General features: G+C 48.8%; 1 protein-coding gene across 6 annotated transcripts; it reads right to left on the bottom strand.

Annotated features, from left to right (window-relative positions):
* Positions 1-286: 286 nt before the first annotated feature.
* LOC143836997 (sialic acid-binding Ig-like lectin 13) lies at positions 287-26,026 on the bottom strand. Of its 6 annotated transcripts, none has more exons than XR_013230883.1 (12): positions 25,964-26,026; positions 22,678-22,827; positions 19,729-20,142; positions 16,945-17,244; positions 16,772-16,825; positions 14,307-14,573; positions 10,997-11,062; positions 10,614-10,874; positions 6,333-6,417; positions 6,053-6,179; positions 1,565-2,084; positions 287-1,373 (listed from the first exon to the last, which is right to left on the bottom strand). XR_013230883.1 is itself a non-coding variant. In XM_077336384.1 (12 exons), exons 3-12 carry the CDS (start codon positions 22,787-22,789, stop codon positions 1,887-1,889), a joined length of 1,884 nt encoding a protein of 627 aa, XP_077192499.1. In that variant the 5' UTR covers positions 22,790-22,827; positions 24,629-24,861; positions 25,964-26,012; the 3' UTR covers positions 1,443-1,886. The 6 variants fall into 6 exon arrangements, 5 of the variants coding, with proteins under 5 accessions (XP_077192498.1, XP_077192499.1, XP_077192501.1 ...); XM_077336384.1 differs by lacking the exon at positions 287-1,373 and adding an exon at positions 24,629-24,861 and having other exon boundaries at positions 1,443-2,084; positions 25,964-26,012; XM_077336383.1 differs by lacking the exon at positions 287-1,373 and having other exon boundaries at positions 1,442-2,084.
* Between the last annotated feature and the right edge of the window lie 14 nt (positions 26,027-26,040).

Raw genomic sequence — 26,040 nt, 5'->3', positions numbered from 1 at the left:
AGATATCAGTTCTCCTTAGGATTGCCAGCTCTGGGTTGGGAAATACCTGGAGACTTTGGGGGTGGAGCCAGGAGTGGGCGGGGTTTGGGGCAGGGTGGGACCTCAGTGGAATAGAATGTTATGGAGTCCATCCTCCCAAGCAGCCATTTTCTCCATCTCTGTTGCCTGGAGATGACTTGTAATTCCAAAAGATCCCCAGGTCCCACATGGAGACTGACATCCCTAGTTTCCCAGGAGAAAAAGCCTCCCAAGTAGAAAATAACCACACAGTGTTAAGAGATTGCACTTGTTTTATTTTTTAAAAAATAGCTGTACAAACTATTTCTTTCAAAAACTGTGAAATTTTCAAGCCAAGGGCTAAGTTCTACAAGTTGTTGCACTGCTTGTAAGCCCTTTATTGCCACCATTAAAAAAAAAAAACATAGAATCATAGAGTTGGAAGGGGCCATACAGGCCAACTAGTCCAACCCCCAGCTCAATGTAGGATCAGCCTAATGCAGTCTTTCCCAACCAATGTGTCATAAAACCTGGGGTTTCTTCATGGCCCTGAAAGGGTTTGCTGAATGGGTGGAAGTTAATTAATTTTTAGGGTTTTTTAAAAAATTGTTAGTCTTTAATGAAGTGAAATGACCATATATGGATACATCGACCCCTCCTCACAAAATGGTCACTGATGGGCCTGGAGGGGGTGGGGAGGAGCCCCAGGTGGGCATGTACACAACGATGCGTCCCAACCGTATTCTGGATGATTTCACCACTTTGGGAGTTTCTCGAAGCCTGAAAAATATTTCAGGGGTTTCTCAATGGTACAGAAGTTGAGAACAGCTGGCCTCAAGCATCCAGGATAATTATCTGTCCAGCTGCTGCTTGAAGTCCACCAGGGAGCGGGAGCTCCCCACCTCCTAAGGCAGCCCATCCCATGGCTGAACTAGACTCATAGAATCCTAGAGTGGGAAGGGGCCATCCAGGCCATCTAGCCCACCCCCTGCTGAGTCCAGGATCAGCCTAAACATCCAGGATAAGGATCTGTTCAGCTGCTCCTTGAAGGGGGAACTCAACACCTCCTTTTTCTGAGTGAACATTCCATGACATCATAGCAGTTTGGCCAGTCATTTTGCTTCCCAGACAAACAGGCTGCCAGCGGCCTCGCGGTTTTACATGTATTACCTAAAATAATCTCCAATGAGGACCCAAAATGGCTGAACAGCTTTAGTCTCTCTTCTGTTTATCCTCAACAACAACCCTGCGAGGTAGGTTAGGCTAAGAGCGCATGATGGGCCCACAGCCACCCAGCAATCATCCAAGGCAGAGCAGGGATATGGACCTGGGTGTCTCCAATCTTAATCTGACACTCTAACCCAGGGATAGTCAAACTGCGGCCCTCCAGATGTCCATGGACTACAATTCCCATGAGCCCTTGCCAGCGAATGCTGGCAGGGGCTCATGGGAATTGTAGTCCATGGACATCTGGAGGGCCGCAATTTGACTACCCCTGCTCTAACCACTGTCGCCCACTCGGAAATGAACAGAAGACAGACTGAAGAGATGGATCATCTAATCATACCAGCGGGAAATAATTTTTTTTTTTTTACGCCCACTTAAAATCCAAACGGCTAGACACGGTTGGCTGTTCCCAGTTAGGTGCCCTCCTCTCAGTCAACAGAAATGCACATGACAAAGGCAGAATTGTTGCAATGGGATTCTCTTTTTGTATCGAACGTCTTTTCTTCTCCATTGGTGCAAAGGCAGTAAAGTCACTCTGGCAAAATTGTACTCGGAAACGGACAACTCTACAAAGCTCGCCTGCCCTTGGCTTCTGCCCCGTTATCCGGCAGTCCTGCTGGGAAGGATCCTTGTCTACTTCTTTTTGAGGGGGTGTGGGGGGGTTATTTCTGTTTGACTTCTGTATATTCCACAGACTCCTCCATGGGTGTTGGCTTTCTGGCTTTCAGCTTGGAGAACTCCACGTTTGCGTAGTTTAGCTCCTCTGGGTCAGGGATGCTTCCACTAGGAATCCGGAGGCTGGGTGCAGGGATCCTCTCTCTGACCGCTTGGGGTTGGTTACTGCGAGGTAATTTGTTACCCTGGAAAAAAATAGGGGCAATGGTTATATTCCCCACCAATGCCATCCATTTCTCCGTGGAGAGTTCCTATCAAGGCCCTGTTAATTCACCATAATGTGAATGGGGTGCCATTCTGTATTAATGCTTCATACAACCCCTCCATAGGGCAATTACGATACACTTTGGAGATCTTGCCCCTGGGACACACCTTGTCTGGTTTCCACCTTTCCTTTAAACAAAAATAATTGTCTGGCCCTTTTCGTTGTACAGATAAACCTTTCCCCTTATATCTCCTCAACAAAAGGAGCTAGAAACTAAAAACGAAAGCTAGGGTTGCTCTAGGGTGATACTGGATTGACTAGGGGAGTGGATTAGACTGCCTGTGTGGCAATCAGATTTAAGGTTTTGGTGATCACCTTTAAGGCCATGAATGGTCTGGACCTTTGTATCTCCAGGACTGCCCCCTCTCCTAAGGCCCTCAAAGGAAACTAAGATCTAGTGAGCAAAATTTGTTCAGGGATCCCAACCTGAAAATTATTAAACTGGCCTCAACCTAGGTCATTTCGAAATGGCCCTGACACCAATTTGGTAAAATGATGTTCCTGGTGAGATCAGGGCCCTCTAGGACTTAGGACAGTTCCACAGGGACTGCAAGTCAGAACTCTACTGCCAGGCCTATGGTTGAGGCCAGAAACCACACTGGAATTCTGCCCCCCCTGCCCAAAACACAAGTCTACTCAGAAAACCAGCAAAACCTCACCAGAATATTATTATTAATATAATTAGATTTATTAGATTTATAACCCACTGCTTCCAGCAAGCTGGCTAGCAGCGGGTTACAGCATTAAAAACCCCACAATAAGATATAAACCATCCCCAATGGATGGATGAATAATGTTGATCGTGTTTATACTGAATTATTATTGTTCGTTATATATGTTGTTACCCATCTTGAGCCTTCAGGGAAGGGTGGGTTATAAATAATAATGATGATGATGATAATAATAATAATTATTGTTATTGTTGTTGTTGTTATTGTTGTTGTTATTGTTATTATTGAAATATTAAATTTATTTCTTGGCCTGCCAACATGCCCAAAGGCAGATTTTCAATTTTTGATCGGCCACCGTTTACCCATAAATAAAAATACTTAAGTAAGTAACCCAATGATTTTTGTAAAAAAAGAACACATCACAATCAGTGTCTTTCAAGAGCCAGTTTGGTGTAGTGGTTAGGAGTGCAGATTTCTAATCTGGCATGCCAGGTTCGATTCTGCGCTCCCCCACATGCAACCAGCTGGGTGACCTTGGGCTCACCATGGCACTGATAAAGCTGTTCTGACCGGGCAGTGATATCAGGGCTCTCTCAGCCTCACCCACCCCACAGGGTGTCTGTTGTGGGGAGAGGAAAGGGAAGGCGACTGTAAGCCGCTTGCAGCCTCCTTCGGGTAGGGAAAAGCTGCATATAAGAACCAACTCTTCTTCTTTTTCAAGGACAAAGGTGCTAAAATTCAGCATGTATTTAGAAGAAGACTTGGTTTCTTCTACCATGTTTTATTACCCCAAAGAGTCTCAAAACAGCTTACACTCACCTTCCCTTCCTCTCCCTACAACAGAAACCCTGTGAGGCAGGTGAGGCTGAGAGAGCTTTGAGAGAACTTTAACTGGCCCAAGGTGACACAGCTGGCTGCATGTGAAGGAGGAGCGGGGAATCAAATTTGGCTCACCAGATTAGCTGCCGCTGTACTTAACCTCTACCCCAAGCTGGCTGAACCTGGCCTGAGTAATAATGGTTGTATGAACCGAGCCCAATTGCAATGTATGGCTGCGAAAGTTGGACCATAAGGAAGGCCGAGCGTCAAAGAATTGAAGCTTTTGAACTCTGGTGCTGGAGAAGACTCTTGCGAGTCCCTTGGACTGCAAGGCGAACAAACCGGTCAGTCTTAGACCCATTATGCATGGGGGAAATCACACACATTTGGGGTGGAATGGTGACGACTAAAATCACGGATAATGCACAGTGCCGGCTGCAACTGGCCGCAGCTTCGGCGCATGCCGCCGAAAAAGCTGCGTTAGCAAAACGCGGAAGAAAGCGCAGCTTCCGAGTGACCGGGGCGCAACCAGAAGCGGCGCCGGGATCGCCACGTGCATAATCAGTTACTCTGGGTTTTGCCGCCGTCGCACCCTGCCCCGTGAATAACAGGTGTGCGTCGCGTCTTCCCCCTCCGCGTTTTCCATGTGACCCGAAATCGCCGATTTGGCGGCCGTGCATAATGGGCCTTAGAGCAGGGGTCCCCAACCTTTCTAAGGTTGGTGACTGGCAGAGCATTGGGGCGTGGCCCGCGGCCCGCGCGCGGGCCACGCCCATGCATCGGCCGCGCCCGCAAGCCGCGCACGCACATCGGGCCGCGCCCGCAGGCCGCGCCCCCGCATCGGGCCGCGCCCACGAGCTGCGAGCCGCGCACGCACAGGCGCGGCCCCGTTTCCTTCTCCCTGCCCTCCCGCAGTAAGAAGCATCCCGGGCCGCAAGCTTGCGTCCTGGGAAGTTTTTTACTGCGGGGGGGGGGGGCGGGGAGAGGGAGCCACGGCCCGGCGCTATGGCCTTCGCGGCCCGGCACCGGGCCGTGGCCCACAGGCTGGGGACCACTGCCTTAGAGGAGATCAGCCCTGACTGCTCCTTAGAAAGCCAGATCCTGAAGAAGAAACTCAAATACTTTGGCCACCTCAAGAGAAGGAAGGACTCCCTGGAGAAGAGCCTAATGCTGGGAGCGATCGAGCGCAAAAGAAGAAGGGGACGACAGAGAATGAGGTGGCTGGATGGAGTCACTGAAGCAGTCGGTGCAAATTTAAATGGACTCTGGGGAATTGTAGAGGACAGGAAGGCCTGGAGGATCATTGTCCATGGGGTCACGATGGGTCGGACACGACTTCACACCTAGCAACAACGAACCTGGCCCAAGGTAGATTGATTGCCTAAGATCTCATAAACTAAGCATGGTTGGCCCTGGATAGCATTTGAATGGGACACTTCCAAGGAATACCAGGGCTGTGCTTCAGAAGTAGGAAATGGCTAACTACTTCCCCTAGACCAGTGGTTCTCAACCTTCCTAATGACACGACCCTTTAATCCAGTTCCTCATGTTGGGGTCACCTGCAATCATAATATTATGCAAGTCTTCTTTCACAGAAATTAAACCGAAACTGACCAATAGCATGAAGATCCATGGTACATGATTGTATAGAAATTGGGTTTTTTCCTGGGGTTTCTCAGTTCAGTTCTGCTTCTTGTCCCACCATGCAGATTTCCCTCTTTTCTGCTGATCCAGACAGACAAACTCTCTATCTCGATCTACCCCGCAAGGCTGTTGTGCAGATGGTGCCGCCCCCCGGCCAAGCTGCTTGCCCTGCCACAACCCCTGTGAAAGGGTCATTCGACCCCCAAAGGGGTCCCGACCCCCCAGATTGAGAGCCACTGCTCTAGACATCTCTTGCCTTGAAAACACTCTGTCAGCTGTGATTTGACAACCCTTTCCACTACCCCCAGTGGTTTCAAAATATGCTCGTGATTTGGAGTGCAAAACCAGAAGTTGATGCTTCATCCTATTTAAGTAATCTCGAAATCAAGATGAAGAAGAAGCTGGCTTTCACTGCCCAAAGGAGTCTCAAAGCGGCTTGCAGTCGCCTTCCCTTCTTCTCCCCACAACAGTCACCCTGTGAGGCAGGTGAGGCTGAGAGACCTCTGACAAGACTGCTCGGTCAGAACAGCGCTATCAGGACTGTGATGAGCCCAAGGTCACCCAGCTAGCTGCGTGTGGGAGCACAGTGAGGAATCAAACCCAGTTCGCCAGATTAGAAGCCGCCACCCTTAACCACTACACCACACTGGTTAAAGATCACCACAGTGTGATCCTGCCTATGTTTTTGAGTGATCCGAAGATCTATTTGCTTTCACTCTATCGTCCAACTGTGACCCAGGAGAGCAATACCTACCAAAGGTGGAATGTTGCTATAGATCAGGCTGCCCTCACTGGCTCTCTGGTGCCCCCCATTGGCAGAATTCAGAACTTCCACGCCATCAGCTTTCGATGAGGCTTTAGCTTTCCTCTGCTTATAAAACCTAAGAGCAGTAGAGTGAGAATGAATGAACACTGGTCTTAACGGTACACTCTGTTCCGACATCAATAAAAGACTTGCTTACCCGGATGACAATCATAAGATGCAAGACAGATAAGTCACAAGGCAGATGGGAATCATAAGGAGTGGAACTCACTTGATCAGCCCGAGGCAAAGGACGCACAGGAGGACAGCTGCCAGAGCCCCACAGAGCCCAGAGATGGCTAGACTTCCATGGCTCCCTGCAATGAGAAACCGTGGTCTCAAGGTCACATCAAAGAAGAGTTTTGCAGTGCCTGAAAAGGTGCTGAATTGATGGTAGCATAAGCTTTCTGTGGCCCTGGCACAAAGACTGGAAATATGGTAATGCTGCCCATGCTCCAACCAGTCGGCTAAGGCACCTTTCCTCTCAAAGCCACCCTGAGGGCAATAGGCAATCTTCCCAAAGGCCTCTGTCAGCAATGGCTTCATTGATTTGGAACATTTACGCTATACAGGAAGCATAAAAAGTACTATAAGAATGGCCGGGGGAATCATTTACAAATTGATGATGTTTTTGTACCATCCTTCTTCCCAGAAGTCCATAACTATGTTTGAGATCCCCCCTTTCCCCCATTTCATCCTCCCACTGGGTTGGATCCAGCCATTCTCTACGTGCTTCTTCCTCCAACTTAAGTGGTTCTTTCTCCAGAAGAAGGGGAAGAAGAGGAAGAAGAGGAAGAAGAAAAAGAGCTGGTTTTCTATACCCCGCTTTTCACTACCTGTAGGAGTCCCAAAGCAGCTTACAAACCCCTTCCTCTCCCCACAACAGACACCCTGTGAGGTTGGTGGAGCTGAGAAGGCTCTGACAGAACTGCTCTACAAGCACAGCTCTAAAAGAACCATGCCTGGCTCAAGATCACCCAGCTGTCTGTGTGTGGAGGACAAGTGGGGAATCAAACCCAGTTCTCCAGATGACAGTCCACAGGTAGAGTGAACTCTATTCCAAATGAACAAGTATTAGATTGGGGTCAGAATGGCCAAACTCTTTTGGGGGAGAATATTGGTGTTTTTTGGCTTCTCTGCTGCTGGGTTAAAAAGGGAATTGGTTGTTAAGGTGAAAAGAGGATGGAAACCTGGGCCCAAGATATCTGAGGGACTGTCTACCTCCCTATGCCCCCGCAGAGCTCTCTGTTCTGCAGGTACTAATAGACAGGTGATCCCCTGCCCTTGTAAAGTATGCCTGGCCTCGATCAGGGCCAGGGCCAGGGGCCAGGGCCTTTTCGGTCCTGGCCCCTACCTGGAGGAATGAACTTCCGGAAGATCTAAGGGCCTTGTTGGACCTATCACAGTTCCGCAGGGCCTGCAAAACGGAGGTGTCATCGGCCTCAGTTATTTACCTCACAAGCGGCTCACGACCATGAAACTACCAAACGCCCCATTCACCATCCTCTCTTATCCTTTCTGCATTATTTAAGTTCACCTAGTGATGTCTGGCTGTGTTTGTGTACGTGTGTGTGTGTGTTAGGCCTCTAATATTCACTCTCAATCTCAGTGGCATGGCGTTACGCGTCGGTTCTTCCCGTCGAAATTAAAAAGGCCTCTGGGATGTGCTCACATCCCCTCCCTGTCATTACAGAAGAGAAACCACAAGGCCCGCAGAAAGCCACGGCAAATGCAGAGGGTCACACTCGCCTTTTTTATGGGGGCTGAACAGGAAGTGGATTGTGTAGGTCCCCAAATGATTTGTCCCCCGGCAAATGATGTCATGGCTCTTGTCTAGGTCCCCTGCTGCCCAGCTCAGAGAGCTGGCCACTGTATTCTCTCGGGCCCGGGAAGTGACCCGGGGGTCCCCTCTGCGGCTGTCCTCACTGAAGGTCTGCCCGTCTGCTTCCCACTGGATCTGGGGCAGCGGCCAGGAGTCCAGAGAGCAGTTGCACCGGAGACTGCCGTCTTCTTGCCAGCAGGTGCTCCTGGACTGGTTGCTGCTGAGCCTCGGACCATCTGGGAGGGAGCAAGAAAATGGAGAGGGAATTAAAGAGACTGCAGAATCCCAGCCAGGGTCCCACGAGACACAGGGTGTGTGTGTGTGTGTTGGGGAGGAACTGTGGCTCTCCCGATGTCCTGCTGGCTCATGGGAAATGTAGTTCATGGACACTGGGAGAGCCACAGGTTGGCCACCCCGGCAGGCAGCTAGGAGAAAGGGGAGGATGGAAGAGGCTGCCTTGCTCTAAGCCAAGAAGCTTTCTGCATGGCTGAAGGAGACCTTTTCACATTCTGTTGTAAGAGGGATTGAAAGAGGATTTCCACACACCACTTGCTATAGTGCCATCGGAAGAAGAACAGTTGGTTCTTATACCCTGCTTTTCACTACCCGGAGGAGTTTCCAAAACGACCTATGATCGCCTTTTCTTCCTCTTCCCACAACAGATACCCTGTGAGGGAAGTGGGGCTAAGAGAGCTCTGACAGGACTGCTCTGTGAGAACAGCTCTATCAGGACTGTGACTAGCCCAAGGTCACCCAGCTGGCCATATGCAGAGGAGCAGGGAATCAAACCTGGCTTGCCAGATTGGAAGCCACTGCCCTTAGCCACAACACCAAACTGGCTCTACCCACCAAGCTGGCTCTCCATAACAATCTGTCCAAAGAGGGAAATTCCTGCTATATGTGAAGTACCTTTCAAAAAAAAATCTTGCTTCGAACTATCCTCCCCCTCTCCCCGCTCTTCAGCTCCTTAATTTTCAGCCTAATTACTCCCTTCCACCATACCAGTTTCGGAGGTGATCATGAATAACTGGTTAATTATCAAATGTTATCAGAAGAGAGCTCATGTCCCACTTTTCACTTTGGAGCAAAACAAAGTTACTGCTCATGAATTCTTTGGCTTGTAATCATAACTCCCCAAAGAGCATTAAGATCTAGTGATCAAAATTTACTTAGGATCTTCAGCCCTAAAGAAATAAAATTGGCCTCAGCCTGGTCTGGCGGAATGCTCTGTCCAGCAGTCAAGCAGTTCCGCTGGTCTTGTCAAACAACGCTCTTCCGCCGGCCCTGGGGCTGAGGCCTGGTAAACAGCATCTAATTCTGCTGGCCTTTCTAGAGGAAGAAGAGTTGGTTCTTATATGCCGCTTTTCTCTACCAAAAGAAGTCTCAAAGCGGCTTACAGTCACCTTACCTTTCCTCTCCCCACAACAGACACTCTGTGAGGGAAGTGGGGCTGAGAGAGCCCTGATATCACTGCTCGGTCAGAACAGCTTTATCAGTGCTGTGGTGAGCCCAAGGTCACCAAGCTGGCTGCATGTGGGGGAGCGGGGAATCAAACCCAGCTCACCAGATTAGAAGTCCACACTCCTAAATACTACACCAACTGGCTCTCAAACTGTCTCCTACCCAAAACCATCCAATTAAAATCCTTCAGAATAAATAAATAAAGGCACATTGATGAAATATCAAACAGATCAGTGGGCTTGGGCTTGTTGGGAAAGGCAATGTCTGGTGTACAAAGAAGATTTGGTTTTTATACCCCGCTTTTCCCTCTGTCTCTCCTCTTTCCTATCAAATATATTAATTCCTAAATAAACCTTTATCTACTCTTTAATCAGGTTGTGCATCGTTGCTGTGTCCACAGAATTGACTACCAAGTATAAATCAGTTTGAAATGCTTAGCTCTTGTTGGGAGGGGCTTAAGTGTAAAGCCCCACTCCCCAAAAGAGCTGATCATTTAAAAACTGACTTGTGATAACCTGATAGAAGCAGAAATAATTTGTTAGAAGGGCGGGGAGGAGAGAAGGAGAGACAAAAATTTTAAAGGGATATTGGTGTGGGAAGCCTCATTCACCCTGTCCACACAGAACAGCCTGATTTAAAAAAAAATCACAACAAATCAGGGCCTATTCTGCACACAATAGATAATGCACTTTCAATGCACTTTAGAAGTAGATTTTCCTGTTCCGCACAGGAAAATCCAGCTGCCAAAGCACCTTGAAAGTGCATTATCCTATGTGTGTGGAATGGGCCCAGATCTGCCTTCTTTCTTTGGTTTCTAAAAGACAAAAACACATTATGGGGGAAATGGAATGTGTCAAGATGGATAGGAAATGGTCTGGAATGAAGTGAGTGAAACAATCATGCCAATTCCAGACTCAATAGCTAGCATGGAGCTGGCGTCATATCATACTAATTCAACATCTCTGGATCTGTTCCAGCCCTGGGACTACACTGAAAGGAGAAGCAACACCAGTTGCATTTCTCCCTGCCTTGCAGCTGCTGAAGACCAGGGGCCCGTTTCAAAGAGAACTTGACCTCCCATTTGTGTGTGGCCATTTGTGTGAATGTCAACTTTTGTGAAAAAGAAGAGGTATATCCTAAATTCCTGCCTTTTGGAGATCAGTGCCTGTAGTGTTTGTCCTACCTCAGGAAGTCCCAAAGGTTGACTCTGGACAGTCCTGACTCACTCACATTCTATGGAGAGCTGGACAATCCCTCGTACAGAGCCTTGGGAGTTCTCGACCCGGCATGCATATTGACCCGCGTCCTTGACTGTCAAATGGGTGAACTCCAGCCGGGCATCTGGAGAGGGGCCGTGACGCTCCAAAGTCCTGCTCCCCTTGACCCAACTCGTTTCAGAGGGAGGGTAGCTTTGGGCCGTGCAGAGCAGCTGTAACCGGTCGCCTTCCTGAGCCGTCAGCTGGGAGCCGTTTGCCACATGCGTGGGGGGACCTGTAAGCACAGCAAAGGGGCCGGTAACCCCCTGAAAGAGTAGCAGCCCCTTGGAACCAGCGTCCTCCAGCAGAGAAAGGTCCCCGGAGGCTGATCTCTGCACCCTATTCGCTCCCGGGTACCTTGGATTAGTGCTCGGCCTCTCCTATAAGCTTGGGAGACGCTGAACGCCATTGTCCTGGGTGGATCTGAAACAGACACATCAACATGGAATGAGAGAAGAGGCTCTCCACTGGGGAACATGATGGTGCATGCTTGCTTGTGAGGGAGGGGATCCTATTCCTTACACTCCGCTGGACATTTAGAGTCAGCAACAACCTGCCCAGATATCCTTTCCCCCGTTGCCTGATTTATCTCTGCAATGTATGCAAAGATAATATGATCATATGGTAAGTGATTTATCTTTGCAGTGTATGATTCTGGGAAGGGGGTGGCAGGTTACAGTGGATGAACGACAGGGGTGTCCTGCATAGTGCAGGGGGTTGGACTAGATGACCCAGGAGGTACCTTCCAACTCTATGATTCTATGATGATTCTAGGTTTCGTAATGCCGTGGTTTGGCACTCTAAGATTACCTCCTGGTAGTGTTCAGGTTCAAGACTGGGGACTTTTGGTGCCTGCTGTTCTCCAGGCAGCTCCAGATTCCCCCCCTCCCCAATTTTTCCGGAAGTTAACCACTGTGTAATTTTTCCAGAGTGTCTCCATCCTATCCATTTTAAAATTATTAAATTATCCATTTCCCAGACCATATCAATTTTTTAAAAAATGTTGTCCATTTAGTAATTTTTTCGCAGAGTCTCGCAAAGGAGGAAAGAGCCTTGATGGGTTTTTATTTTATCGCTTATGGCACAAGGAGCAGGAACTTGATTTTGAAGAGGGAGAAGAGGAAGAGGACGAGGAGGAGGAGGAGGAGGAGGAAGAGGAGGAAGATTCTTGGGGTACCAGATTAGCTATCAAAGTAAGTGCTCATCAGCCCTGCTGATACGCTGAGGATGCATGATCCCACACTATGCTGTGACAGTACCCCCTCTCAGAAAAGGAGGAACAACTGCTGAGCAAATAGGGACAGTGGAATCCTTAGAGCAGGGGTAGTCAACCTGTGGTCCTCCAGATGTTCATGAACTACAATTCCCATGAGCCCCTGCCAGCGCTTGCTGGCAGGGGCTCATGGGAATTGTAGTTCATGAACATCTGGAGGACCACAGGTTGACTACCCCTGCCTTAGAGGATACCAGGAAATCCAGGTTTTGCCCAGGATGCAAAAAAGAACGTTTTTGCTGTCCCTTAGTAGCTGCTTCTTTCCCCCTGTCTAGGGGCACTGAGGGAGAAACACAGGACTGGAAGGTCCAAACACAGGTCCAACACAGGACTCATCTAGTCCAAACCCCTGCTCAAATTCACAACTCCATTTACTTCCACGGAGACCCCTGTTATGTGCCCAGGGGAAAGCAAACATCTCCAAGATCCTTGGGCCAAAGTGGCGATTGGCATTACTCTGGACACAAAGAAAGGGCCACAAGACCCAAACGCAGTTTCACTTCTTCTTGCCCTCCCTCTAAAGAAGGCATGTCAGTGCTCGGCTCTGGAGCCAGGCTGGGAGGAAAGTGCTTGAATCAATGATGGATAGTTGGGAGGAGAAGTGGGTTGTTGGTTTATCAAATGTGCATCCCACCCATCTTCCAGTGAGCTCTGAGCACTGGGCATGGTCCCCTCCATCTGCATCTTAGCTTCACAACAACCCTATGAAGAAGGTTATACTGAAAGAGAAAGAGAGAGAGAGAGAGAAAGGGGAAGGAAGGAAGGAAGGAAGGAAATTGAAAATGGAAGAGAACAGTGGAAGGAAGGAAGGAAGGAAGGAAGGAAGGAAGGAAGGAAGGAAGGAAGGAAGGAAGGAAGGAAGGAAGGAAGGAAGGAAGGAAGGAAGGAAGGAAATTGATGAAAATGGAAGACAACAGTGGAAGGAAGGAAGGAAGGAAGGAAGGAAGGAAGGAAGGAAGGAAGGAAGGAAGGAAGGAAGGAAGAGGAAAGAAAGAATGAGGTTGAGAGAGAGAGAGAGAGAAATAAAAGGGGGGGGAGAGAGAGAGAGAGAGAGAGAGAGAGAGAGAGAGAGAGAGAGAGAGAGATTTAAATCTTGGCTCTCTTCCCCTATAAAGACGCCCCTTGCATTGTATGTGAACCTCTATTCCGAGGGATGCTGGGAACAGGAATGGGACCCCCTTCCCTGCTCTTTTCTTCCTTTCGTGAGAGATCCCAAAGCTCTGGCAGCCCACTTTGTTCCACGGTTGCATAAATGCGACCATGAAGAAAGAGAGGGATTGTGGACACTTTCAGACATGCGGTTTCCATGCACTCCAGTGACTGTTTGCAAGCAGGTTTTGCTCTTTCACCCAGTGAAATCCAGTTGCCTAGTGCCTGGAGTGCAGGATTTAGTGTGTGCGAAATCTCAGTATCAGGTTTTACACAGCATTTGCAAGGCATCTGTGCTCCCGCAGCAGGGGTGAGCATATTTATGCTATAATATTCCCTATATACTCGCGTATAAGCCTAATTTCTCAGCACCTTTTTTCACACTGAAAAACCCCTTCTCCACTTATACGTGGGTATTTACAGTAATTGAAATAAAAGCCTGCTCCAGCCAGCCAATCGTTGCTCTGGCAACTTATAGGACATCAACGGTTTGACTGAGGGACTCTGATCTTTTCTCCCCTTTTGCCTTCACTTCTTCCTCATCCTAATCACTTCTTGCAAACTATTATTTTGGCTTCTGTGGGTGAAAAGCGGGGTACAAAACCCAGCAGCTATTCACCCTCTTGTCTTTTCTGTATTTGGTGGGGGGGGGGAAACTGGATGGGAGAGCTTGTGATGATGCAGCATTTCCCACCCTCGGCTTATATGCGAGTCAATAGGTTTGCCCAGTTTTTGACAGCTTACATGTGGGTTTGCTTATATGCGAGTATATAGGGTACTAGCCTTGTGGGAGGTTCTTAAACCATAACTTGGCTCCTGAAGTTGTGGTCAGGAAGAAGAATTGGGCATCATGCACTGGGTTGGTCCCATCATTCATTTCCATGACAGCCCACTGGCCTCTTTTCCCCTTCCTGGCATGATGTTTCTTGGGGGCCTGCAATGGGGGGTGGAAAATATCAGTTTGCACTAGGAGGAAAGGGAGGGGGATAAATTAAGTGGCGTTGACAGAAATCCTTCAGTCTGCTGAAGTTTTCAGCGGCACCCAAGGCTCTCCATTGCCCTGCTTGGAGATACAATCATAGATTTGCCAATTGCCAGAGGCCTTTGTGACCGGGAAAGAAGGTCTCTATTCCCTGCTTTAAGCAACCAACAGGGATAATGGCTGCTGCTTCTGTAGGTCAAGGCCCTCAGCCTAGGATAAGTGCCCTCCGGTAACGCCCGCCCCTCCTTTCCTCGGGACCTTACACAGCACACACAGCCGCAGGGTCCTGTTGGCTGAGCCGTGTGCAGTCTCTGCCCAGCACTGGTACTCCCCGGCATCCTCTTTTCCGACACTGGACAGCAAGAGGACGCATGGTTCGCCCTGCCCGGTGCTCTGGAGGGTCTCGTTCTCTTTCCTCCAGCTCAGGGCGGGGTGGGGTCTGCTTGTTGCATGGCAATGCAGGCTGATGCTTTCGCCTTCTCGGACCACCGCTGACTCCAGACCCCCTCCTGCCTCCCCCGAGCACCAAGCTGTAAAAGGAAAGGATCCAGGTTAGGGCGGATGGGCCTGCAGTTCCTGTTGCTGTGACAGGATTGCCAACTCTGGAATGGAAACTCCTGGAGATTTGGGATCCAGTGCCCGGGGAACAGGGTTGCCAGGTCCCCCTGGCCACTGGTGGGGGTGGGGGTGGTAAGGTTGCTAGAACCAGGTTGGGGAACTGCTGGAGATTTGGGGCTGGAGCCTGGGAAGGATGGAGTGGGGACATGCAGGCCAAAGCATCTATTTTCTCCAGGGGAACTGATCTCTGTCATCTGGAGATGAGCTGTAATTCCAGGGGGAGGTGGCATCCCAACTGGGGAAGGTGGAGTTTAGGTTGGGGAGGGATGTCAGCACTCAGCAGGGATAGGATGCTGTGGGGCTTAACCTCCAGAGCTGCCATTTCCCACAGGGGAGCTGCTTTTTGTTGTCCGGAGATTGGCTTTGATCCTGGGAGATCCTAGAGGTTGGCCAGCCTACCTGCACACTTCAAACTCTGCAAATGTCAATGGACTTACAAATGTGTGGCTCTGTTTAGGAAGACTCAACTAGGAAGATGGCAGCCAAGAAAGAATTTGGCCCAGGGTTTCCTCATCCCAAGCCCTGCTTCAGGCATGCAGGAGAAGGAAGAGGAAAACAAAGTGGTAAAACACTGATGGCCTCAACACGGTCCACCATGTCAGGCGGAGGGTGGAGGAGCACAATTTGGAGGGCTCTCATGATGATGGATTCCTTGCAGGCAGAAATCCAGACCAGCAAGCAAAGAAATGGAAGGTAGGACTCTCCCCCCCCCCCCCCACTTTGGTGACCTATTTTTCTCTTTACATAGAATTTTTCTTCTTGGTGCATGGAGTACCAAAACTAGGGCAGTTCCGCCCATTCTGTCTCTCTCGCCTCCATCTGCCGCCTCCTCATGCTTCTTAGCACTCCGCATGCCTGCTTGAAATGGTGGAAGAGAGCTTTACATGTGACTCTCCTCGGCCTGTCAATTAAGCCAGGCAGCCAATCAACTTTCTCCATGTTTTAAAGGGCCCGCAATGGCAGCTAATTTTTTGTTAAGTAAAACTTCTCTATTGAAACGCCCATGCATCTAATCATAGATGCATAGAGCTTTTTATAATTGCCCCCCTTATGGAACCTGTAATCTTAAAAAAAAATTAATCTTATGGAATCACGAGTCTATAATCTTAAAAAAAATTAATCTCAGACCCAAAATTTGGGGGGTGGGGACTTTAGAGAGGCATGCTTTGTGTTCATCCCCAGCAGAAGGGAGAGGGAGGCGGGTGCGAAGGCTGGAACTGGAGGTGGCGCTAGGGCTACTTTGGCTTCACATATTTCCTTGGCATGTGGCTTGCTGGTTGCTCTCCTCTGGCTAGTGCTACATAGTTTGGGGAATCCACTTTATGCAATTCCCCAACTATTGCTTTAAAATCGAGGGTGTAGCTACCAGTTTGCTGCTTGGACACTGGATGTTGGCAAAGTCATTCAAAATGCCAAGAATATGGCATCTGCATAAGGTGAGTATTTCACTATATCTATCAGGTGCGGAATGGCCTCTAGAGTCTGAAGCGATGCTGTCTCTTCTACCCCCTCTATTCTAGCCTCTCTAGGGTAGTCAGCCTCCAGGTGGGGACTGGAGTTCTCCCAGAATTACCACTGAGCTCCAGACCACACTTCCCATAGAAGAAATGTCAAGTTTGTAGGGTGCACTACATGGCATTGTATCCCATGAAGGTCCTCCCCTCTCCGAACCTCAGCCTCCCCAGGCTTGACTCACAAACCTCCAGGTATTCCCCAACCCTTTCTCAAACTTGGCAATCTCCTTCTTCTTTCTTTGTGAACCAGCCTAAGTCTTGAATTCCTGCAGGTGAACTTGAAATAGCTCAAAACCCGAGGCTTGCACATTGGGGGAAATGGCAGCTTTTGTGGATTTGGGACTGAGGGTGCTTGGAACAGCTGCTGTTAGCCCAGGGGGTCCCTCTCTCTGCATCAGCTGACACAAGCATCCTGGGTCAGTTCCAGTGTGGCTTTCCAGCGGGGTGCTTGTGGCTTTGGGACACTTGTGTAGTGGTCAGCTGTCCAGTGAGTCCCTCAAGGGGTCCTGACAAGGCCTGGGGATTGTTAGGTCTCTGGCCAGGAAGGGAGAGAGATAAGGAAGGGTAGTCAAGTGTTTTTAGACGTTGTATCTCACCAAGATGCTCGCGATCTGTGGCATTTGTGGAGATTTCAACAGCCTTGGGTGGATCTGAAATAACCAGGAGAATGATAAGGATGTCTGAAGGGGAACCCAAGGTAAACAGAGGGGGTGATGGGGACAGTCCCAGGGGGAGGGAAGTCAAAATAAAGGGGGAGGAAGATACTCACCGGCAACTTCAAGTCGGATGCTCTTTGTAACTTGTTCCTGGATATTAGGGTACCAGACCCGGCAGGTGAGCTCTCTACCCTGATCATTTAGGGAGGGTGTGAAGGTGAAGTTGGACCCATAAGTCCAGCTGCGGTTCATGTGCTGTTGATTCCAGTCAGTCGTCTCATATCCTCTCAGAGAAGTTGTCCATGAAATCCAGGCCTGAATCTCAACACAGGGCCCTGGTGCCAAACAGGCATAAAGAGCCTCCTTCCCAGAAAGCACTGCGGATGAGGCCCAGATCTGTGGCCCCTCTAACTCTAAGCAAAGCAAAAGAAACAGGCGGTTTATTTTTTTTATGCCTCACTTTTCTCTTCAGTTTAAATACATAACTTAAAAATGGAGGGGAAAAAAGCCTCCCATTGCAGTGATTTCTTAGATATGTATCTTTTGGTCTTTTGTATGACATTTCTGTGTAACCCGAAACAAAACCAAAAAGGCAACAAAGACCCAACCTTAACAAAATCGGGAACTCAAAAGTTGAGCTATAAAACAATATAAAATTTAAACAATTATTTATTAAAGTGCACCAATATTAGGTTAAAAACAAAGTGAAGTCCATATTAAAAAAAAAAACCTATAATGATCTAACTGCACACGAACAGACCAAACGTGTTTCGACCCTACTGGGTCTTCCTCAGTGGTCAATATTATTGAATAATGCACTCTTATCTAAAACCAATTCTGAAGTATAGCTGGGTATAGCTTGTCACTGAAGAAATGTCAGTAAAGACGTTGTGTAAACTAGGGTACTGAATACATCTGGCAAAGAATATTACTATTACTATTACTATTACTATTACTATTACTATTACTATTACTATTACTATTACTATTACTATTACTATTACTATTACTATTACTATTACTATTACTATTACTATTACTATTACTATTCAATTTATTTCCCGCCACTCCCAAGGGGCTCATGGTGGGTTACACTGTCTTAAAACTCCATTAAAACTCCATCACAACATGGCAGAACAAAAATCCCCTTCCTATCCCCCATTACTAAACGGGGGTGGAGAAGAAGGAGGTCAACGATGCTCAAGAAGAAGCCCGGGGGGGGGGGGAGCAATCAATGTACCATGCTGACCCCAGCCTCAACTGTGGACCTGGTGGAAGAGCTCCGTTTTACAGGCCTTGCGGAACGCTGAAAGATCCTGCATGGCACGTAGCTCTCCTGGGAGCTCATTCCACCAGGTAGGGGCCAGGACTGAAAAGGCCTGGCCCTGGTTGAGGCTAGGCGTGCTTCCCTAGGGCCGGGAACGACCAGTAGATTCTCACCCTCAGAGCGCAGAGCCCTGTGGTGGGCATAGGGCAATAGGTATGTGGGTCCCAACTCAGGTATGTGGGTCCCAACTCGTGTAAGCCTTGAAGGTTAAGACCAAAACCTTGAACCGGATCCAGGCAGCAATTGGCAACCAATGCAGCTGCCTCAGTACAGGCTGGATAAGGGCCCTCCAAGGTGTACCAGTAAGGACCCTAGCAGCTGATAGGACCAGCACGGATGACCCGCCTCTATCCAGCTGGTGATGGAGATCATCCAGCAGTGCGACCAACACCGTCTCAACCCCGTGGCCAGGACGGAATCCAGACTGATATGGGTCGAGTGCCGAAGTTTCTTTCAAAAATGCCAGGAGCTGCTCCACCGCAGCCCATTCCACCACCTTACCCAGGAACTCTAAATACGCCACCGGGCGGTAGTTGGCAGGGTCTCGCGGGTCCAGTGCTGATTTTTTCAGGAGACGGCGAACCACCGCCTCCTTCAGCCCCTCAGGAACTCCCCAGAGCTCAGGGAGAAGTTGATGATGTCCCTGAGTTGGCCTCCTGTCTTCTCTCCGCTCCCCCTGAGAAGCCAAGAGGGGCAGGGATCGAGGGGGCAGGTGGTCGCCCTGACCGACCCTAGCAACTTGTCCACTTCGGAGGAAGAGAGCCGTCTGAAGCCATCGAACCTCGCTACCAAAGGTGGCCAACAGGCCTCCAGTTCATTTACTGTATTAATTGTGGCAGGAAGGTCACGGCGAAGCGACAAGTCTTTATCCACCAAAAACTTGCTAATGCCTCGCAGCCGAGCTCCAATTGACTAATATTTTGGCGCCCCTGAAGGGCGGTGAGGGATCTAACTACCCTAAATAATTGGGCCGGGCGAGAGCTTGCGGATGTGATTTCCGTGGCGAAGAACTCCCGCTTTGCCACTTTCACCGCCATCTCACACGCCCTCATATGCGTGCAATAAGATGTTCTTGCAGTTTCGTCGTGAGTCTTCCGCCACACTCGCTCTAGTTGTCTCACCTCCCTCTTCTTCTCCCGGAGCACCCCGTGTACCAGGGGGCCCGTTTGAGTCGAGGGCAGAGAGGACGCTTAGGGGCAATCACAGTGTTAAAGTGTAGCCAAGTGTTCAGTTTTACTTTTGACTTTCTAAAGTTGTTTTCACTTTGTCTGAACTGTCAGTTCCTTTTGACTTCGCCCACCTGGAGGCTGGCAAGTAAACACCCCAAACTGCACAGTTATCAGAGCAGCCATAATGATGAAGCAGCAGCCTGTCCAATAGGCTCCAGCAGAGAAAGGAAGCTGGAAGCAGCAACTGAGGCAAAGGAAAGCATCTTTGCCAGGTGCTCGGACGACAGAAGGGATTTCAGTGGGGAAAAGACCGCCAACCATAACTGCCAGCCTCTTTCTCCCACCTCAGCACAGAAGAGACAATCAAGCCACCAGGATATATATCAGGAGGAAGGTCTTGCCTGTCACGAGAACTTGGGGTCTTCCAGCCTTGTAGCTCCATCTCAGTGGGTCGTCCTCAATGCGAAAGTAGTAGCCCCCTGCATCCTCTGACCTGGCATCAAGGATGCTGAAGGAGCAGTCGCCTTCTTCTGGTTCTCCTGTTAACTGGAAACGGGTCGACACAGAGGCCCGGAGCTCCTGCCTCTTGTCATTTGTGGCCACAAGAATACCTGGAATATGGCGGCTGGGCTCGTGGGTAAAATCGTGCCAATATCTGTCTTTCTTCTGAAACCAATAACCATAGAGTTTCCTAGGGCTGGGCCAATCTCTCTGTTTATAAGTGAAGCTGCAGGGAATGTGAACGCAGAGGCCGCGCTGCACAGAGACAGAGTCAGGAACCGTCAAGCTGTAGTCCGGATTCTGGCCCTGCAAACCTTCCAGAGAAAGAAGACAGGAATTAACAGGCAATTCAACAGAGGGACCATCAAGTTATGTTTCGCCCTGGGTCTTCTATAGGTCTAGCCGGGCCTTCCAGGGCCATTCGGGACACTGGAAAGCAGCCAGATGAGTCCAAAGCTCATAGCTTGAGGGGAATGATGCTTTGTACCCAGCCAGGGAGAAAGACCCCAAACCCTCAATCCAGAAGCTGTATATTATTATTATTATTATTATTATTATTATTATTATTATTATTATTATTATTATTATTATTATTATTATTATTATTATTATTATTATTATTATTTATTTATTTATTTATTTATTTATTTATTTATTTATTTATTTATTTATTTAATATCCCCCCCCCCCGGAGGCTCGAGGCGGGTCATATAAAAACCAATCCCCTGAAACAATAAAACATAATACCATTAATACCAAAGTTAAGACAAGAATGGCGGCAAAATTCAATATAACTAACCCAATCCCACACCCACTAAGAAGGGAATGGGAGGGGGCAGATGACTGATGCAACCAAGGGAAAGGGAGGGGGCAGATGACTGACGCAATCGTCACATTTGTGAGGGGGGCTAGATCTTCTTGCTGCCCGGCCTCAACCGAAAGCCTGGCGGAAGAGCTCCGTTTTGCAGGCCCTACAGAATTATGACAATTCCCACAGGGCCCTCAGCTTTTCTGGGAGCTCATTCCACCAGGTTGGGGCCAGGACCGAAAAGGCCCTGGCCCTGGTCGAGGCCAGGTGAGCTTCCTTGGGACTGGGAATGACCAATAGGTAAGGCCCTGCGGGGGGCATAGAGCGATAGGCGGTCCCTCATATACACTGGGCCCAGACCATAGATGGCCTTGAAGGTCAAAACCAAAACCTTGAACCTGATCCAGAAGATAACCGGTAGCCAGTGCAGCTGCCTCAGCACTGGCTGGATATGAGCCCTCCAAGGTGTAGCCGTGAGGACCCTAGCAGCCGCATTTTGGACCAGTTGAAATTTCTGGATCAAGCCCAAAGGCAGGCCAGTGTAGAGCGAGTTACAGAAATCTAATCTGGAGGTGACCATCGCATGGATCACTGTGGCCAAGTGTTCGGGGGACAGATAGGGCGCTAGTAGCTGAGCCTGGCGAAGATGGAAAAATGCCTGGCCAGCTACCTGTTTGACCTGTGCCTCGACTGTTAATGAGGCATCCATGGTCACCCCCAGGTTTCTGGCCTGAGACGTGATCTTAAGTTGCATTCCGGCCAGAGAGGGCAAGCGCGATTCCCGATCTGCTCCCCTACGGCCCAACCACAGTGCAGTTTTAGATTCAAGGAAAGAGTTTAAAGTCTCTTCAAATGAGTAAGACCATTTAATTCTTCAGGATCATTATCTAGTAGTAGTAGAGGGGATCCCCATGCTGAATTTGTTCGTTACATTGTAATGCCAGCTCTACGGGGAGATGGTCACTTTCTGTTCCGGATCCAATAAGGAAGTGTCGAACATTCCCAAGTATGGTAGGCGAACAAATGCAGTAATCCAATGCACAGCAGACATGAGGAGAGATATTAGTGAACTCATTAGCAGTGGGAAAGAAGGATGAACCATTTACAACAATGTTATAAGAAATTCACAATTCCATCAATCTAAGACTCACCTGGGGCATGTGGAGAGCCTCAGAACAAGTTGCACCAGCCAGGTCAGGCTGGCAATACCACCAGGAGAATGATGCCTTGCCTCCCAAGCCATGCCAGCTGCCAAAAGGTTCCAGCATCAAAAGAGCGGGGCCTAGTGTGGCAGGCCAGAAGACCCTTGCACCTGGCCCTGCCACCTGGAGAGGGACAAAGGGGCCCAGGGAGAAAAGGACCGTCCCACAATGGCAATGGCCAGTTGTAATGGGCAGATGAACACCGGCACTTCCCATGCCCTGATGGCCAAACAAAAGGAGGGTGGGACTCTGGCTACCCAGAGGCTTGAACAGCTGGACATTAGAGGGTGGACAGGCAGGGCTTTGAAAGCTCAGAGGCAGAGTAAAGGAAGGCAGCTGGAACTAGAAGGGCAGAGAAAGGGATTGGGGTTGGATGGAGAAGAAGGGACGAAAACGAATCACGGAAGGAAGGAAGGAAGGAAGGAAGGAAGGAAGGAAGGAAGGAGAGAGAGCCCACGCTAGAGACCAGAAGCGGACCTGTGTACAGATGCAACCTAGAGATCTTCTCCAAATGTTGCATGATTGAAGGGGGTTCCAAGCTCCTGATCTTTGAGGAGATGAATAAACCTTGGCAAATGATCCAGCCAAACAGCCTCATGATGTGATGACACCATGTTTGACCCCTCCTACAGGTTTCCTGCTCACAGGGGTAAGAAATCAATGAATGTGATGCAATTCAGTCATGTAAAATTTTGACTAGGTGAGAGGTGTAGAAAACCCATGCTGAAAACCCATGTGAGAACTTTCCTTTGCTATGATGGATTGTTGCAGTGAGCTGAACTGGTCTGGAGCTAGAGGCGTATTCCAAGCATTGTGTTACTTCCACGCAGGACACCTACCTTTGTAAGGGACAGCAAAGATCAGAACTATTAAAGTAGCCGAGAAGGAGGCTGGATTCATCACCTTCCAGGGGGGATACATGCTCTGCTGGTGCTGCCTCTTCCCCAGCATCCGTTTATAAGTTTCTTTCTGGGGGAGGCACTCTGCAGCTGAGGAAGAAGGAAAGTAGGACAATAAAGAGATGAGGATACAAAAGCCATAGGGCTCCTTAGAGCCGCCTTTCTCAACTTTTCTTTACTGTCGAGAAACCCCTGAAAACTCTTCAGGCTTCAAGAAATCCCAGGAATGGCGCGAGCATGCAGAATATGGTTGGGGAGCATAGCTGTGTACATGCCCACCCGCTCCAGGCCCATCATTAGCCATTGATGGAGGGCGGGTTGACATGACCATATATGGTCACATCATCCCATAAAATACATTCACATTAATTAACTCCCACCCATTTGGGAGGATCTTCCCAGGCTGCCAAGAAATGCCGGGGTCTCATAAAATCCTGGTTAAGAAAGCCTGCCTTAGAGCTTCGAGTACTAGTACAACTAGTAGTACCACTGATTCTAGTTCTAGTACCACTAGATGCCCCAGGCTTGGTGAGCCTGTGAGAACCTATCAGGGCAGGCAGAACTCTTAACTGAGGCCTGAGGAGGACAGGCATTGGCCATGTGGTGGCCTGGACAGCTGAAGGAAGCTTCAAGGTAATGAAACCCTCTGTAGAAATCTGCACATTTTTAAGCTAAGGAAGCACGTACAGAGAGAGGGTCAGGGAACTTCCTTTTTACCCATTTCTTTTGGAATCCCTTGTTCAATCTGGTGCTGTGCTAAAAGTGTGCTTGTAAACATTTTCTTTTTAATAAATATAACTTTGGAGGATGGTAGTGGTTCTCTGTACCACATAGACCGTTTATGCACTGGGAACTTCACTGCCCCAGCTCCTGTGCAGGAGCACAAATCAGGGGCGGACAATGTGCACCAGGCCAAATGCTCTCCCATGTGGGTGCAGGAAGAGATGGGACAACCTGCTACAACTAAAACTCCAGCCTGCAGCCTGGCATGAAACCTCCAGTGCATAACCGGTCATAGACCCCCCATTGTCTCAGATATGTTATTCTAAAATGGAGCTCCAGGAAGGGGAAGGCTGGCAGCTGCCAAGCGACTAGTCCTCCAGGGGTTCACCAGGCAGTAAATTGTCCACATGAAAGCCAGGCACTAGATGGCAGAGGTCACAGAAGCAAGGCCTCAGAATTTGAAAGGGAAGCTGGGAATCCTGACCCTCTCAGCAGGCAATTCCTTACAAAGATTAGATGGCGGATGAGTTTAGTTATCAGAGAGAGAGAGAGAGAGAGAGAGAGAGAGAGAGAGCTCTCGAGGTATTGGGAACACCTTGCGGTGGCCAGGGTGGAAGAAGGCCTGCAGTCCAGAGCAGACCACTTTCCCTCGCATCACCATTCGTTTTCACTTCCTATTGGGGATGCCAGCCTCCAGGTGGGACCTGGGGAACCCCGGGAATTATAGCTCATCTCCAGACTAGAGATTTTGTATTTATTTTACTTTCTGATTTCTATGACGCCTTTCTCCAAGGCCTCAGGGCAGCTCATGACACAGTCAATACAATGAGAAGATTAAACCATCTGAGTACTAAAATATGGATGCATACTAGAATGCACACTCTGACGAACTGTTTTAAGTCCCACACGGTCCTGATATCTGGAAAGTGCCATTTGGGGCACTTATTTTCTGGGCTGAAGCCAAACAACATTATAAGGCCAAGGCTGGGTTTTAATCCTTGTCATAAAGGATATTCTTTAATAGTTGTTGCTATTATTATTATTATTATTATTATTATTATTATTATTATTATTATTATTATTATTATTATTATTATTAGGCCATAGATCTTTACACAGTACCAACAACAATGCATTTACAAGATATATGTGATAAAATAAAATGTACCTTATAATCGTTTACTATATAAACTAGTTTAAACTCCCTGGATAGCCCCAGCTAGAGCTGATCAGCCTAGGCGGCCTGATTTCTGGGCTGATACATGCATATTTTTCTGAAGACAATTTTTTAAACTCAACACTAAGAAAAAAAAAATTCAAGTCCACCGTATGAACCATGTCTCTGGAAAGGATTCATCCGGACTTTTCCATCCCAGGGAAAGACTGGGGCATGCAAGAGACCTGTGAAGGACGCAAGAGTAAGATTTGCTTTCAGAGTTTATTCTTAGGGCCAAAGTAATCACAGGTGGCAGGATCCCAGAATTCTTTCTCCAGCTGTGGACTCATCTTTCTTTCCCCAATGGTGACCCCGGAACAATGGACCCTTCTGATTGGAAGAGTTGCCAGCTCTGGACTGGGAAAACCTGGAGGCTTTGGGGGTGGAGCCTGAAAAGGGCAGGGTTTGGAGAGGGGAGGGACTTCATTGGAATATAATGCCTTGGAGCCCAACTTCCCAAGTCGCCATTTTTTCCAGGTGAGCTGATCTCTGTCTCCTGAGGATCAGTTGTCATAGCGGGAGATCTCCAGCTAACATGTGGAAGCTGGTGGCCTTAAAGGTTGGTGGAGATAGAGCCCTTTCTTCCTGTCCTCCAGAGTATCTCCAGATCTTCTGTATGGTGGACTTGGGAAGTCAGAGCTGACCTATGCCTCCCGGGAGGTTTTTCAACGCAAGAGAGAAGACAATGTTTTGCCATTGCCTGCTTCTGCTCTCTGATGGCAGAATTTCATCCAAGCCCTAACCAGGGCCATCCCTGCTTTGCTTCCAAAATTTGACAAATTTTTCCTAGCCTGGGCCATCTCAGCTGGGGTCTTCTGAATACTAAGCCACCTTTTGAATGAGCTGCAATGTCTGTGTTTAGAAGGTTTGCTTCAGCTTCAAGGCAGCTAAATTGGTTCGGGTTCACTTTCAAATCTCGGGGTGGGGGAATCTCTTGTAAGAAATGCTTTTGGTTTAGATTCTGGCTTGGTTTGACCTCCTGGTTACAGAGACTCCGAGACCTGGTCAGCAGAGAGATCAGATTCAGAAGGTTGATGAATGGCTCCTTAATTGGCCAAAGCATCAGGAAGGATATGCATCTCTCTCTGTGTCTCTCTCTGTCTCTCTGTGTCTCTCTCTCTCACTCTGTCTCTCTCTGTCTCTCTCTGTCTCTCTCTGTCTCTCTCTCTCTCTCTCTCTCCTCCTCCTCCTCCTCCTCCTCCTCTCTCATATTTATGTTTGGCTCCTTTCTCTTTCTGCCCCTAGAATCTCCCTCCCCTTCTCCACAGACCCTCCAAGTAGACTTACTTCTCTTGCAGCCAGAGAGGGCCCCCAGTTGTGTCACTGGCCGTTTGCTTTCTGCAACATGAAGTTGGGGGAGAATT

Source organism: Paroedura picta, chromosome 5 (assembly GCF_049243985.1).
Source record: "Paroedura picta isolate Pp20150507F chromosome 5, Ppicta_v3.0, whole genome shotgun sequence".
Taxonomy (NCBI): Eukaryota; Metazoa; Chordata; class Lepidosauria; order Squamata; family Gekkonidae; genus Paroedura; species Paroedura picta.
The sequence above is the reverse complement of the archived record's forward strand: the minus strand, read 5'-3'. Positions and strand labels throughout refer to the sequence as shown.

Coding starts and splice junctions, on each gene's coding strand:
- LOC143836997 (XM_077336383.1), bottom strand. CDS start 22,789: ATGCTGGGGAAGAGGCAGCACCAGCAGAGCATGTATCCCCCCTGGAAG. Junction 17,245..19,728: donor ACCCCAAGTTCTCGTGACAG/GCAAGACCTTCC, acceptor TGCTTTGCTTAG/AGTTAGAGGGGCCACAGATC. Junction 6,418..10,613: donor TGTCCAGCTCTCCATAGAAT/GTGAGTGAGTCA, acceptor TTCTCATTGCAG/GGAGCCATGGAAGTCTAGCC.